The sequence below is a fragment of the Orcinus orca genome, chromosome 4, assembly GCF_937001465.1.
Source record: "Orcinus orca chromosome 4, mOrcOrc1.1, whole genome shotgun sequence".
Classification (NCBI taxonomy): domain Eukaryota; kingdom Metazoa; phylum Chordata; class Mammalia; order Artiodactyla; family Delphinidae; genus Orcinus; species Orcinus orca.
This window is the reverse complement of record NC_064562.1, coordinates 107422359-107436216: the sequence shown is the minus strand read 5'-3', so window position 1 is coordinate 107436216 and position 13858 is coordinate 107422359. Positions and strand designations below refer to the sequence as shown.

Here is a 13858-nt window from a genome sequence, read left to right as displayed (position 1 = left end):
TCTGCATACTCTATTAAAATAATTCTTCAAAACATACCCAGTTTTTTTTCTAAAACAATCTCGAGCTTCTCATCTAAATAATCAAACATAATTTTTGAAAAATGTCACATTCCACAGAATAAACTTAGAAACTGCCAACCCTGAACCCCTTCATTCAAACTACAGTCTTTTGAGGTTGAAAGCACAGAATTAGACTAAAAGACAATTTTCCTCAAGGTCTTGGGAAGTAGCCAGATGAATGTTTACAGTCCTTGCATTTGCTGACGTGCTGTTTTGCTGGCGTACATTCTTAGCTGCTTCACCCTATGCCTTTGTTCTAAGAGTCTTCTTTCTTCTAGCCTAGCTCAGGAATCCATTACCATTTAGATATTTCCTTTCCTAGTGCTGATTCTAAGTGTGATCATCTTAGCAAACACAAAGCCATTTATTGTGGGGTATGACATTAATTTAACATACTGCTCTAATTAACTGCTACATTTACTTCCCCAATGTACTGAATAGCTAAATTTATTTGATAAATACATTGGAGGAGGGTGAGAAATTAAATTTCTACATGGCTCACTTCAGTATTAATCCCAGCAATTTCCCAACTGTAATTTGATACAACAACTGCCTTCGTTTTTCTGGTACCAAGAAAAAGCAGAGGAGATACAGGCAAGGCCTCCCCTAGTGATTGAGGTGTCACTGGGAGCAAACACCAACCCTTCCCATTAATAGCGATCCCCAGAACTGTCATTTATTTCCAAATAGTTGAAAAAGAAACAGGAATGTCTATGTAAACATATTTCAGGGTTTTTGTTAATAGGAAAACTGAACAGTATAGAATGCTGTCCTTTTTTGGATTGTACTCCAAAACCATTATATGAATATGTATTTCCTAGGGTAAGGGAATATTTAGGTATGAAGAGTTTTAATGGCCACCATGTTACTTCACATTTTCTTTCATATATGAGTTTCTGTAAGTAGACCAACAGCTTACTGTTGGTCTCTAATCTGTAGAAAATTTTGATTAAAGGAAGTTTATATTAGCAGAAGTCATACAGCTTTTTGGGTGGAGGTACCTTGAAGCTTAGAGCAGTGGTAGAAGAGTAGGGGCAGGGGAGGGATGCCATACAGCTGCCTCAGATAACCTTGCTAGAAATTATGTGTGGTGAGACATACACTTAGAATTATCACTGCTAATTCCAGTGAGGATAAAGAACTACAGAGAGATTGATGGTGAAAGCAAAAATATAATTAATGTTTATGTTATAAAATATTTGTATTTTAAATATAAAAGTGTCACTCTGACAGAGTGTATTCATCAGACAGTTGCCAAAAGGCAGTCTAGTGCACTCTCACAAACATTGCAAAAAGTAGCATCAATGGAACATAATTTTATTGAGGATGGTACAATATCTACATTTTTAGCCACTTGTGGAACAAATATGTGTGGCCAAAGGAATGTATCTTCAACTGAATCTGCATTTAATCTAGACCTTTCATGGATTATGACATTTTTTTAATGTGTATCCCAAAAGGTGAGATTGCAAGTAGAGTCCGCTTCAGCAGTATTTTCTTCTCGACAAGGAAGACACAGAAATCTCACTCATCTTGTGCCTGTGCTAATGTGCTAACAAATTGAACTGAAGGGACATGAGGGAGGATATAATGAAGATTTCATTTTCGGTTTCTTGTCCTAAGCATAAAAGTGGCAGTGTTTTGTATCTCCTGTATGAAAATAACAGTACTGGACTAATATTTTCAGGGCAGGTGCACATTATTGCATTTTTATTTGCACTGATAAATTTTTTTTCTTTTTTTTATTTATTTGTTTTATATTTTTTTAACATCTTTATTGGAGTATAATTGCTTTACAATGGTGAGTTAGTTTCTGCTTTATATCAAAGTGAATCAGCTATATATATACATATATCCCCGTGTCTCCTCCCTCTTGCATCTCCCTCCCTCCCACCCTCCCTATCCCACCCCTCTAAGTGGTCAAAAAGCACTGAGCTGATCTCCCTATGCTATGTGGCTGCTTCCCACTGGCTATCTGTTTTACATTTGGTAGTGTATATATGTCCATGCCACTGTCTCACTTTGTCCCGGCTTACCCTTACCCTTCCCGTGTCCTCAAGTCCATTCTCTACGTCTGCGTCTTTATTCCTGTCCTGCCACTAGGTTCTTCAGAACCTTTTTTTTTTTTTTTTTTTCGATTCCACATCTATGTGTTAGCATACGGTATTTGTTTTTCTCTTTCTAACTTGCTTCACTCTGTATGACAGTCTCTATGTCCATCCACCTCACAACAAATAAATCAATTTCATTTCTTTTTATAGCTGAGTGATATTCCATTGTATATATGTCACATCCTCTTTATCCATTCATCTGTCATGGACACTTAGGTTGCTTCCATATCCTGGCTATTGTAAATAGAACTGCAATGAACATTGTGGTACATGACTCTTTTTGAATTATGGTTTTCTCAGAGTATAAGCCCAGTAGTGAGATTGCTGGGTCATATGGTAGTTCTATTTTTAGTTTTTTAAGGAACCTCCATACTGTTCTCCATAGTGCCTGTAACACTTTACATTCCAATCAACTGTGCAAGAGGGTTCCCTTTTCTCCACACCCTCTCCAGCATTTACTGTTTGTAGATTTTTTGATGATGGCCATTCTGTCTGGTATGAGGTGATACCTCATTGTAGTTTTGATTTGCATTTGTGTAATGATTAGTGATGTTGAGCATTCTTTCATGTGTTTGTTGGCAATCTGTATATCTTCTTTGGAGAAATGTCTGTTTAGGTCTTCTGCCTGTTTTTGGATTGGGTTGTTTGTTTTTTTGATATTGAGCTACATGTGCCGCTTGTAAATTTTGGAGATGAATCCTTTGTCAGTTGCTTCATTTGCAAATATTTTCTCCCATTCTGAGGGTTGTCTTTTTGTCTTGTTTATTTTTTCTTTTGCTGTGCAAAAGCTTTTAAGTTTCATTAGGTCCCATTTGCTTATTTTTGTTTTTATTTCCATTTCTCTAGGAGATGGGTCAAAAAGGATCTTGCTCTGATTTATGTCGTAGAGTGTTCTGCCTATGTTTTCCTCTAAGAGTTTAATAATGTCTGGCCTTACATTAAGGTATTTCATCCATTTGAGTTTATTTTTGTGTATAGTGTTAGGAGTGTTCTAATTTCATTCTTTTACATGTAGCTGTCCTGTTTTCCCAGCACCACTTACTGAAGAGGCTTTCTTTGCTCCATTGTATATTCTTACCTCCTTTATCAAAGATAAGGTGACCATAGGTGTGTGGGTTTATCTCTGGGCTTTCTATCCTGTTCCATTGATCTATAGTTCTGTTTTTGTGTCAATACCATACTGTCTTGATTACTGTAGCTTTGTAATATAGCCTGAAGTCAGGGAGCCTTATTCCTCTAGCTCCATTTTTCTTTCTCAAGATTGCATTGGCTATTAGGGTCTTTGTGTTTCCATGTACATTGTGAAATTTTTTGTTCTAGTTCTGTGAAAAATGCCATTGGTAGTTTGATAGGGATTGCACTGAATATGTAAATTGCTTTGGATAGTAGAGTCATTTTCACAATGTTGATTCTTCCAATCCAAGAGCATGGTATATCTCTCCATCTGTTTGTATCATCTTTAATTTCTTTTATCAGTGTCTTATAGTTTTCTGCATACAGGTCTTTTGTCTCCTTAGGTAGGTTTATTCCTAGGTAACTTATTCTTTTCATGGCAATGGTAACTGGGAGTGTTCCCCTAATTTCTCTTTCAGATTTTTCATCATTAGTGTGTAGGAAAGCAAGAGATTTCTGTACATTAATGTTGTATCCTGCTACTTTATCAAATTCATTGATTAGCTCTAGTAGTTTTCTGGTAGCATCTTTAGGATTCTCTATGTATAGTATCATGTCGTCTACAAAGTGACAGTTTTACTTCTTCTTTTCCAATTTGGATTCCTTTTATTTCTTTTTCTTCTCTGATTGTGGTGGCTAAAACTTCCAAAACTATGTTGAATAATAGTGGTGAGCATGGACAACCAATAATAGTGGTGAGAGTGGAACAAGAGTTCCTGATCTTACAGGAAATGGTTTCAGTTTTTCACCCTTGAGAATGATGTTGGCTGTGGGTTTGTCATATATGGCCTTTATTATGTTGAGGTAAGTTCCCTCTATGCCTACTTTCTGCAGGGTTTTTATCATAAATGGGTGTTGAATATGTCAAAAGCTTTCTCTGCCTCTCTTGAGAGGATCATATGGTTTTTCTCCTTCAATTTGTTAATATGGTGTATCACGTTGATTGATTTGCGTAGATTGAAGAATCCTTGCATTCCTGTGATAAACCCCACTTGATCATGGTGTATGATCCTTTTAATGTGCTGTTGGATTCTGTTTGCTAGTATTTTGTTGAGGATTTTTGCATCACTGTTAATCAGTGATATTGGCCTGTAGTTTTCTTTCTTTGTGACATCCTTGTCTGGTTTTGGTATCAGGGTGATGGTGGCCTTGTAGAATGAGTTTTGGAGTTTTCCTCCCTCTGCTATATTTTGGAAGAGTTTGAGAAGGGTAGCTGTTAGCTCTTCTCTAAATGTTTGATAGAATTCTCCTGTGAAGCCATCTGGTCCTGGGCTTTTCTTTGTTGAAAGATTTTTAATCCCAGTCTCAATTTCAGTGCTTGTGATTGGTCTGTTTATATTTTCTATTTCTTCCTGGTTAAGTCTCGCAAGGTTGTGTTTTTCTAAGAATTTGTCCATTTCTTCTAGGTTGTCCATTTTATTGGCATATAGTTGCTTGCAATAATCTCTCATGATCCTTTGTATTTCTGCAATGTCAGTTGTTACTTCTCCTTTTTCATTTGTAACTCTATTGATTTGAGTTTTCTCCCTTTTTTTCTTGATGAAAGTGGCTAATGGTTTATCAATTTTGTTTATCTTCTCAAAGAACCAGCTTTTAGCTTTATTGATCTTTACTATCATTTCCTTCATTTCTTTTTCATTTATATCTGATCTGATCTTTATGATTTCTTTCCTTCTGCTAACTCTGGAGTTTTTTTATTCTTCTTTCTCTAATTGCTTTAGGGGTAAGGTTAGGTTGTTTATTTGAGATGTTTCTTGTTTCTTGAGGTAGGATTGCATTGCTATAAACTTCCCTCGTAGAACTGCTTTTGCTGCATCCCACAGGTTTTGGGTCGTGGTGTTTTCATTGTCATTTGTTTCTAGGTATTTTTGGATTTCCTTTTTGATTTCTTCAATGATCTCTTGATTATTTAGTAGTGTATTGTTTAGCCTCCATGTGTTTGTATTTTTTACAGATTTTTTTTCCTGTAATTGATATCTAGTCTCATAGCGTTGTGGTCAGAACAGATACTTGATACAATTTCAATTTTCTTAAATTTACCAAGGCTTGATTTGTGACCCAAGATATGATCTATCCTGGAGAATGTTCCATGAGCACTTGAGAAGAAAGTGTATTCTGTTGTTTTGGGATGGAATGTCCTATAAATGTCAATTAAATCTATCTGGTCTATTGTGTTATTTAAAGCTTATGTTTCCTTATTTATTTTCATTTTGGATGATCTGTGCCTTGGTGTTAGTGAGGTGCTAAAGTCCCCCACTATTATTGTGTTACTGTCGATTTCCTGTTTTATAGCTGTTAGCATTTGCCTTAAGTATTAAGGTGTTCCTATGTTGGGTGCATGTATATTTACAATATTTATATCTTCTTCTTGGATTGATCCCTTGATCGTTATGTAGTGTCCTTCATTGTCTCTTGTAATTGTCTTTATTTTAAAGTCTACTTTGTCTGATATGAGAATTGCTACTCCAGCTTCTTTTGATTTCCATTTGCATGAAATATCTTTTTCTATCCCCTCACTTTCAGTCTGTATGTGCTCCTAGGTCTCAAGTGGGTGTCTTGTAGACAGCCTGTATATGGGTCTTGTTTTTGTATCCATTGAGCCAGTCTATGTCTTTTGGTTGGAGCATTTAATCCATTTACATTTAAGGTAGTTATCAATATGTATGTTCCTATTATCATTTTCTTAATTGTTTTGGGTTTGTTATTGTAGGTCTTTTCCTTCCCTTCTCTTTCCTGTCTAGAGAAGTTCCATTTGTTGTAAAGCTGGTTTGGTGGTGCTGAATTCTCTTATCTTTTGCTTGTCTGTAAAGGTTTTAATTTCTCCATTGAATCTGAATGACAGCCTTGCTGGTATAGAGTAATCTTGGTTGTGGGTTTTTCCCTTTCATCGCTTTAAATATGTCCTGCCATACCCTTCTGGCTTGCAGAGTTTCTGCTGAAAGGTCAGCTGTTAACCTTATGTGGATTCCCTTGTATGTTATTTGTTGCTTTTCCCTTGCTGCTTTTAATATTTTTTCTTTGTATTTAATTTTTAATAGTTTGATTAATATGTGTCTTTGTGTGTTTCTCCTTGGATTTATCCTGTATGAGACTCTCTGCACTTCCTGGACTTGATTGAGTATTTCCTTTCCCATATTAGGGAAGTTTTTAAGTATAATCTCTTCAAATATTTTCTCAGTCCCTTTCTTTTTCTCTTCTTCTTCTGGGACCCCTATAATTCAAATGTTGGTGTTTTTAATTTTGCCCCAGATGTCTCTGAGACTGTCCTCAATTCTTTTCATTCTTTTTTCTTTATTCTGCTCTGTGGTAGTTATATCCCCTATTTTATCTTCCAGGTCAGTTTTCTGTTCTTCTGCCTCAGTTATTCTGCCATTGATTCCTTCTAGAGAATTTTTAATTTCATTTATTGTGTTGTTCATCATTGGTTTTTTCCCTCTAGTTCTTCTCTGTCCTTGTTAAATGTTTCTTGTATTTTTTCCTTCTATTTCCAAGATTTTGGATCATCTTTAGTATCATTACTCTGAATTCTTTTTCAGGTAGACTGCCTATTTCCCCTTCATTTGTTTGGACTGGTAGGTTTTAACCTTGCTCTTTCATCTGCTGTGTGTTTCTCTATCTTCTTATTTTGCTTAACTTACTGTGTTTGGGGTCTCCTTTTCGCAGGATACAGATTCATAGTCCCATTGTTTTTGGTGTCTGCCCCCCAGTGGCTAAGGTTGGTTCAGTGGGTTGTGTAGGCTTCCTGGTGGAGGGGACTAGTGCCTGTGTTCTGGTGGAGGAGGCTGGATCTTGTCTTTCTGGTGGGCAGGACTGCATCCAGTGGTGTGTTTTGTGGTGTCTGTGACCTTATTATTATTTTAGGCAGCCTCTCTGGTAATGGGTGGGGCTGTGTCCCTGTCTTGCTAGTTGTTTGGCATGGGGTGTCCAGCACTGTAGCTTGCTGGTCATTGAGTGGAACTGGGTCTTTCCACTGAGATGGACATCTCTGGGAGAGCTTTCACCATTTGATATTACATGGAGCTAGGAGGTCTCTGGTGGACCAGTTTCCTGAACTTGGCTCTCCCACCTCAGAGGCACAAGGCTGACACCTGCCTGGAGCACCAAGACCCTGTCAGCCACATGGCTCAGAAGATAAGGGAGAAAAAAAGATGGATGGATGGATGGATGGATGGATGGATGGATGGATGGAAGGAAGGAAGGAAGGAAGGGAGGAAATAGTTATTAAAATAAAAAATGAAAAATTATTAAAAATAAAAAAAATTAAAAGAAAGAAAGAAAGAAGAGAGCAACCAAACCAAATAACAAATCCACCAATGGTAACAAGCACTATAAGCTATACTAAAAAAAAAAAGGACAGACAGAACACTAGAACAAATGGTAAAAGCAAAGCTATACAAACTTAATCACACAAAGAAGCATACACATACACACTCACAAAAAGTAAAAAGGAAGAAAATATATATATATATCTTTTGGGAAGTCTGAGGTCTTCTGCCAGCATTCAGTAGGTTTTGTAGGAGTTGTTCCACATGTAGATGTATTTCTGATGTATTTGTGGGGAGGAAGGTGAGCTCCACGTCTTACTCCTCCACCATCTTGAAGGTCTCCTGAGTTTGTACTTATTCAAAACCTTGCCCACCCATCCCCTAGCACACACACCCACAGTCCTCTTTGGGATCCATGGCTTTCCATACCAGCCGCCTGAGTTAAGTTGCAGGCACTGGCCATGGAAAGCATCCGCATTAGCTAGTCAGCTAATGAGGGGACTGACCCTTTGATGCTGGCATCACTAATGTCAGATCTTAACTACCTAAGCTCACAACTCAGAGCCCTACTCTGACATGAGAGAGTTTCACTATTAACTCCCAATGAGATGGCCTCCTGTTGCGTTCTTAAAGATAATTATGATGATGCTGATTTCTGGTTTTGTCATGGAAGAGAAACACATATGGATATGTGACCAATAATAATTTTATACAAAATGTACTGTTACATTAAGGCATTGAAATAATTTTAAGTGAACTGAAAACAGAAAGCATCCACTTCTCATATTTTTCAATCAATTTTTAGGTCCTGTAGATGTCAATATTCTAGCTAAATGTAATCCCTGCTTATCAAATCCATGTAAAAATGATGGCACCTGTAACAATGATCCAGTTGACTTTTATCGCTGCACCTGTCCATATGGTTTCAAGGTAAGTAGAAGCTGTTGTGGGAACCAAGATCTGAAAACGTAGCTTTCCTTGGTGGGTCTTTATTATTCTGTTGTGCTTTCTCTATGTGCTGAGAACTACTTTATTTACACTCAACTTGACCATTCCTTGTCCAGGGGCAGGACTGTGATGTTCCAATTCATGCATGCATCAGTAACCCATGTAAACATGGAGGAACTTGCCACTTAAAAGAAGGAGAAAAAGATGGCTTCTGGTAGGTCATTGGTCTGTGATCTTCTGTGTCTGACGTATTGGAGCAAGAATAAGCAAAGATTCATTTTTCCTTTTTAAATCCAAGGGCTTTGTTTTGAAAAGAGTACCAGAAATTCTGTTCATAAGGAAAGTATGTATTAGTCCCTTGCAGAGATATTTCAATATAAAAACAAATTGAGACATTACAGTATTCTCAGCTCAGGATGCTACAAAGCCAAGCAATTTAAAAACACGCACATGCGTACATTGGAACTAATCAAGTCAGATTAGGTCAAGACAAATTAGTGGCTCTGTTACGCTAATTAATAGTCAAATAGTCCCCTACTGCAAGGCATATATCCATCTGTTGTTTTGTGTGTTGCTTTAACAGACTGTGTGTAATGATAAGATGTGGGTCCCATTGAAACAGAAAAGTAATGACTCATTTTCAAGCCACAGTATGTGTAGACAAACATGCTGTGAACATTTTTAATCGGGAGTTATTTAATCATACAGTACAGTTACTTCAGATCTACTTCATGAATCATGAAACAGAGTTCTTACAATGAAAACTAATAACTTCGCATAAGAATGCTAATCTACTACTAAAGCTTGTTAGAAATACCACTTTTTATAATACATATACTTCATTTCTGCCTTCTGTTATGAAGTTGTCTCTTTTTCATCAAGCCTTTACTCAAAGATTATTCTGATGCCTAGCAAGATGAAAGGTACAATGTATTATGCCAGTGAAAAATTGTATTTGTTGAGAGTTAAAGAGAATATTCATATTTTATAATTGCAAGGAAGACAAAGTTTTATTTTTAGATTTCTTTTTTGCTTTGACACATCAAGAACATTACACATAAGTTAGTAAGTGTAATTTTTAAAAAATCAGAATCATTCCTCCTCATTTATGAGCAAATACGCATGAATTATTTTATTAGAACACAACTAGAGATTAAGATATCTAGGGCTGTAGAGTAAACTTTTCTCATTTTTTAAACCTGCAAATGTATTGGATTTATTGACTTATAGGACCATGGGGCCATTTGCCATCTTGCAGCCAGCATAAATTTTCTTTCTCAAATTTTTTCTGATTTGGGGGATATTAACTTAAATTGATGCTTACAATGTGTCATTTAAAAGCATTTAAAAAATCAATTTCTTGTCGTTAAAAGCTCTGTAATTGATGAGTGTATTTAGTTTTTTTCAATATTTAGACCATATGGTTTGGAAATATAGGAAGGTGTCTTTTGTCTTTTCTTCCCCTGGCGTTCAGGTGTATTTGTGCTGATGGATTTGAAGGAGAAAATTGTGAAATCAATGTTGATGACTGTGAAGATAATGACTGTGAAAATAACTCTACATGCGTCGATGGAATTAATAACTACACATGCCTTTGCCCACCTGAGTACACAGGTAGGAAGACTAGGAAATGCTATTCCATCAATCTGTGTATCTGTTTGAAAGCACCACTGGCACTATGCTGCATGTGTTTAGTAGACCATTGTATTATTCAATAACTGATAGGTGTTTTGGAAATTAGCTGTAATGTAATAACAGACGGAGTTAAAGATGGTTTCAGCCAACCAAATAAAAGTCCTGGGGAGCTCAGTTAGAACATAAGCATCCATCATAAAGTAATACTTTCCAGCACAAAGGAAGTTATCATACTGAAGCTTTTAGTCCCACAACTGAATGACATTTTCATGCAAAGCACTTTTCCTATGCAGACCAACCCACCGATACATATGTGAAAAGGGAGCATTTCTTTACATAGGCAAAAAATAACCAAGCATTTGAGATTCTTTGTGTCCATACTTGTTTTTTCATCAGTGAGTGTTTGCATGTAGCAACTCATGTCCTTCAAAATAGATCGCATTAGGAAGATACTGATCGCTTTGGGTAATCTTATCAGACCATTCTCCCCCCACCCCACCTTTTTTTTTTCTATCTTGATAAAAATGTCAGGAATAAAGGTGGTAACTCTCATGAGACTATCCAAACTGCTAAACTTCTGCCCTGGATAAACCAATTTGCTATAAAGTCAACATCAAGTTTACAACTTACTTATTATGTCAGAATATCTATTTTGATCAATTTTTGTGGCTATGAATAAGAAACTTCATAGTTACATTCTTAATAAACCATTTAGTTTTAAAATTGGTAGAGAAAAGGAGAATGTTACATATTTTATTTGTAAGAAAAAATGGAGAAGTACATTCTGTCACTCTATTCAAAGTTACTGTTTTCATTCGGCTGGGTATTTTTCATTAATTGTATTTATTTCCATATACATAGTTAAGAATATCAGAGGGTAAAATAGCTACTTGGATGACTGAGGTTAACATCTCTAGACATGAAAAATGGAAGCACATCTGTATGATTAATTTTCCCAGGGATTTGTTAGAAAAGCACTGAAATTTAAGCTTTTATGGAATACTCAAACTTTGCATTTTAAGAGGTACTTTCTTGATGGGAAGATGCTAAATAGAATAATGAGTTTTTGTTCTGATATCCCGCGTCTGTTTGAGAGATTCTGCAGCTGCCTTTTCTATGGTATGATTTTTTTTTCACACCAGTGAAGTACCTGATGCCATACGAAGTAATATACTGAGTTTCCAGTAGAAATTTTAGCATGTATCACGTTACTCTATTTTTTTATATATATATATATATATATATATATATATATATATATATATATAGCACTTGGACTCCTTAATGGCCAGAATTTGAATTCTTTGTTATTTTGCATTAATTAAGGATAGCAAGTATGTCTAATATGCACCCATTCTAACATAGCTAGGAAGAGTTTAGGTGTTACGTAGCTTTGACATTCACACGAGTTTTACTTGTGTCACACCTCACATACATGCCATTAGCCTGAGTGCACTGATTCTCGAGCCCTTGGAGCTACCCCGAGAATCTGAGTTTTTCTGGATGGGCTAATTTAGACTTACACAAGCAGCCCAATGCTTGCACCAAAATCTGTAGCTAGTACCTTCTTAGAGACAGTTCTCTATCCTGTCATTGTTCTGATCATTATAGGGAGAACTTAATTCACTTAATGTCAGAGACCTCTTTAAACTAACCTACTCTGACCAGGACAAATTGGATCCGAGTATTTCCAGCACAGTTTGGTTAGCCAATGTGTTCCTGAGCACAGAAACCAGGAATTTTTCTATATCCCCTTACCAATGAAAACCTAGACCTGACAGCACTGCTGTATTCAGATGCTTCATACCTTTTCCATGATAATTTACATAAAGTGGCAGTCTCTTCTGCGTTGGTTTGGTTGGGTCCGCCTTTGGCTTTAGATGTGCTCTACGTCATTCCTTATCCATCTCTTTGAGTCTTTGTTTTACCTTCTCTCCCTTTGTTTTCCAAGATCCCTTCCTACACCTGATCTTCTTAAACACGTTTTCTGCATCCTAAAATGATTCAGTTCAGTGCAACTTCCTCTGAAAAGTATTACGAAGCTTCATTTCCCTGTGTCAGATCTCTTTCTTTGAAACACATCCAAAAAACTCCAAAGTTTATTAGCACAACCACTTTAGAGCCAAAACGTGACATCTATAAAAGCTATCATGTGGGAACCTGCCATGACTATTTGTCAAGGGCCGTTTGGTGCTCAACAAGAATGGAGACTCCTCTGGTTTTTTCAGTCATATCTATTGCAGGTATCAGTTTGCCTTAATTCAGGCTAAGGATAAACATTGCACTCTATAGAAAGTTCATAGCATACAAAACATGAAGATACTATCACTATAACTTTGGGTTGGGTTTTGTGGGAAGTGAAGAGTTTTGCAAATTGGCATTAGAGCAGATAGCTAAATCAGACATATTTGTAAATCATCTATTAGCTGTAGCATTTTTGTCCATATGTGAAATGAACTCATTTACAAAATATCAAACAACCATCTGCAGATTTTGAAATCAGTGGCACATAAATGGCCTTTAATTATAGGAGGTTATAAATTGTACTCCAGAGCTTTATATCCTGCTTCATCCAAGTCTGCAGTCAGGGAGACATTTTCTTATATCGTGGCTGTATTGTTTTTGATTTAAGCTTGGAATCTGATTAATGAGCATGAGATCTTGGAACAGAACCCCTACTGTGCTCAGAGAATATAATAATGTTGTCACTGCTTAAAAATCATTCAAGTTATAAGTTGCTTTTCTGTTTGGAGATTTTTTTTTTACTCTGTATCTCTGAGGCATTCAGTGAGAAAATGAACTCTCTAGTAGGAACAAATAAGACTTCATAGGAAAAACTTGTAAATTAAGATGGTGAAAGTTTTTACATTTGGCACCCACGTTAAGAATCAGAATGGATATGATATGTTAATAGAGAAAATTCAAAGATCTGTAATCAGTCTGACAGAGAGGTCATGATATGACGGGCAGGCTGTAAAACATGGCTACATGTGTTCAAAATAAAATGAACCACTGTTGAGAAATTTATTAAATTTATTTAAGCCCATGTAACCAGAACTTCACAGTAAATAGTTATTGATTTATTATAGGACAAAACTCTGTCCTTTCCTGCTGCAGGGATTGACAACATAAATTTTAAGGGTCAGTATTGTTTTTCTGTTATGTAGCCGTTACTATCCCCTCCCCACCGAAAGCATCCAAACTGTTATTTTCTACCTAATTCAATCCATCGTCTGTCCTATGTATAACATATGACTGTTGATTGCTAGTATTCTTCAGACAAGATTAATTTTTGAGAAGTTTAACTCACTATGATTCTAAATTAAAATCACTGTGCTAAGGATTAATAAGACACTGAAATTGCTAAACAAATAATTTAAAAATTCACTCCAGGGTTTTAATAGTAGCTTGAGAGATTGTGTTTTTGGTGATGGTTGGTCATTCTTTTAAAATCAATATTATATCCTTTCTAAAAATAAGGCATTTCTTGAAAGTAAAGTTTTAAAAACTTCCTCAAATTGCACTAGCCCAGAACTTACAAAAGTGAACGTTGTAAGTGTGGCCCCCCTGCGATGTTGAAAAACTTGACACCTTTTCTTAAGCTCTGGTATGAATTCAGGTATTGCATCGAAAAATGTGGTTTTGAATGTTTCCTAAGAGCCAGAA

General features: G+C 36.2%; 1 protein-coding gene across 2 annotated transcripts in view; it reads left to right on the top strand.

Annotated features, from left to right (window-relative positions):
• Positions 1-13858, top strand: part of SLIT2 (slit guidance ligand 2) — a 386109-nt gene that overhangs the window by 333282 nt on the left and 38969 nt on the right. For both annotated transcript variants that reach the window (XM_012531743.3, XM_012531741.3), the window contains 3 exons: positions 8415-8539; positions 8674-8771; positions 10032-10171. In XM_012531743.3, coding sequence (XP_012387197.1) covers positions 8415-8539; positions 8674-8771; positions 10032-10171 — 363 coding nt within the window. The remainder of the gene's footprint in view (positions 1-8414; positions 8540-8673; positions 8772-10031; positions 10172-13858) is intronic.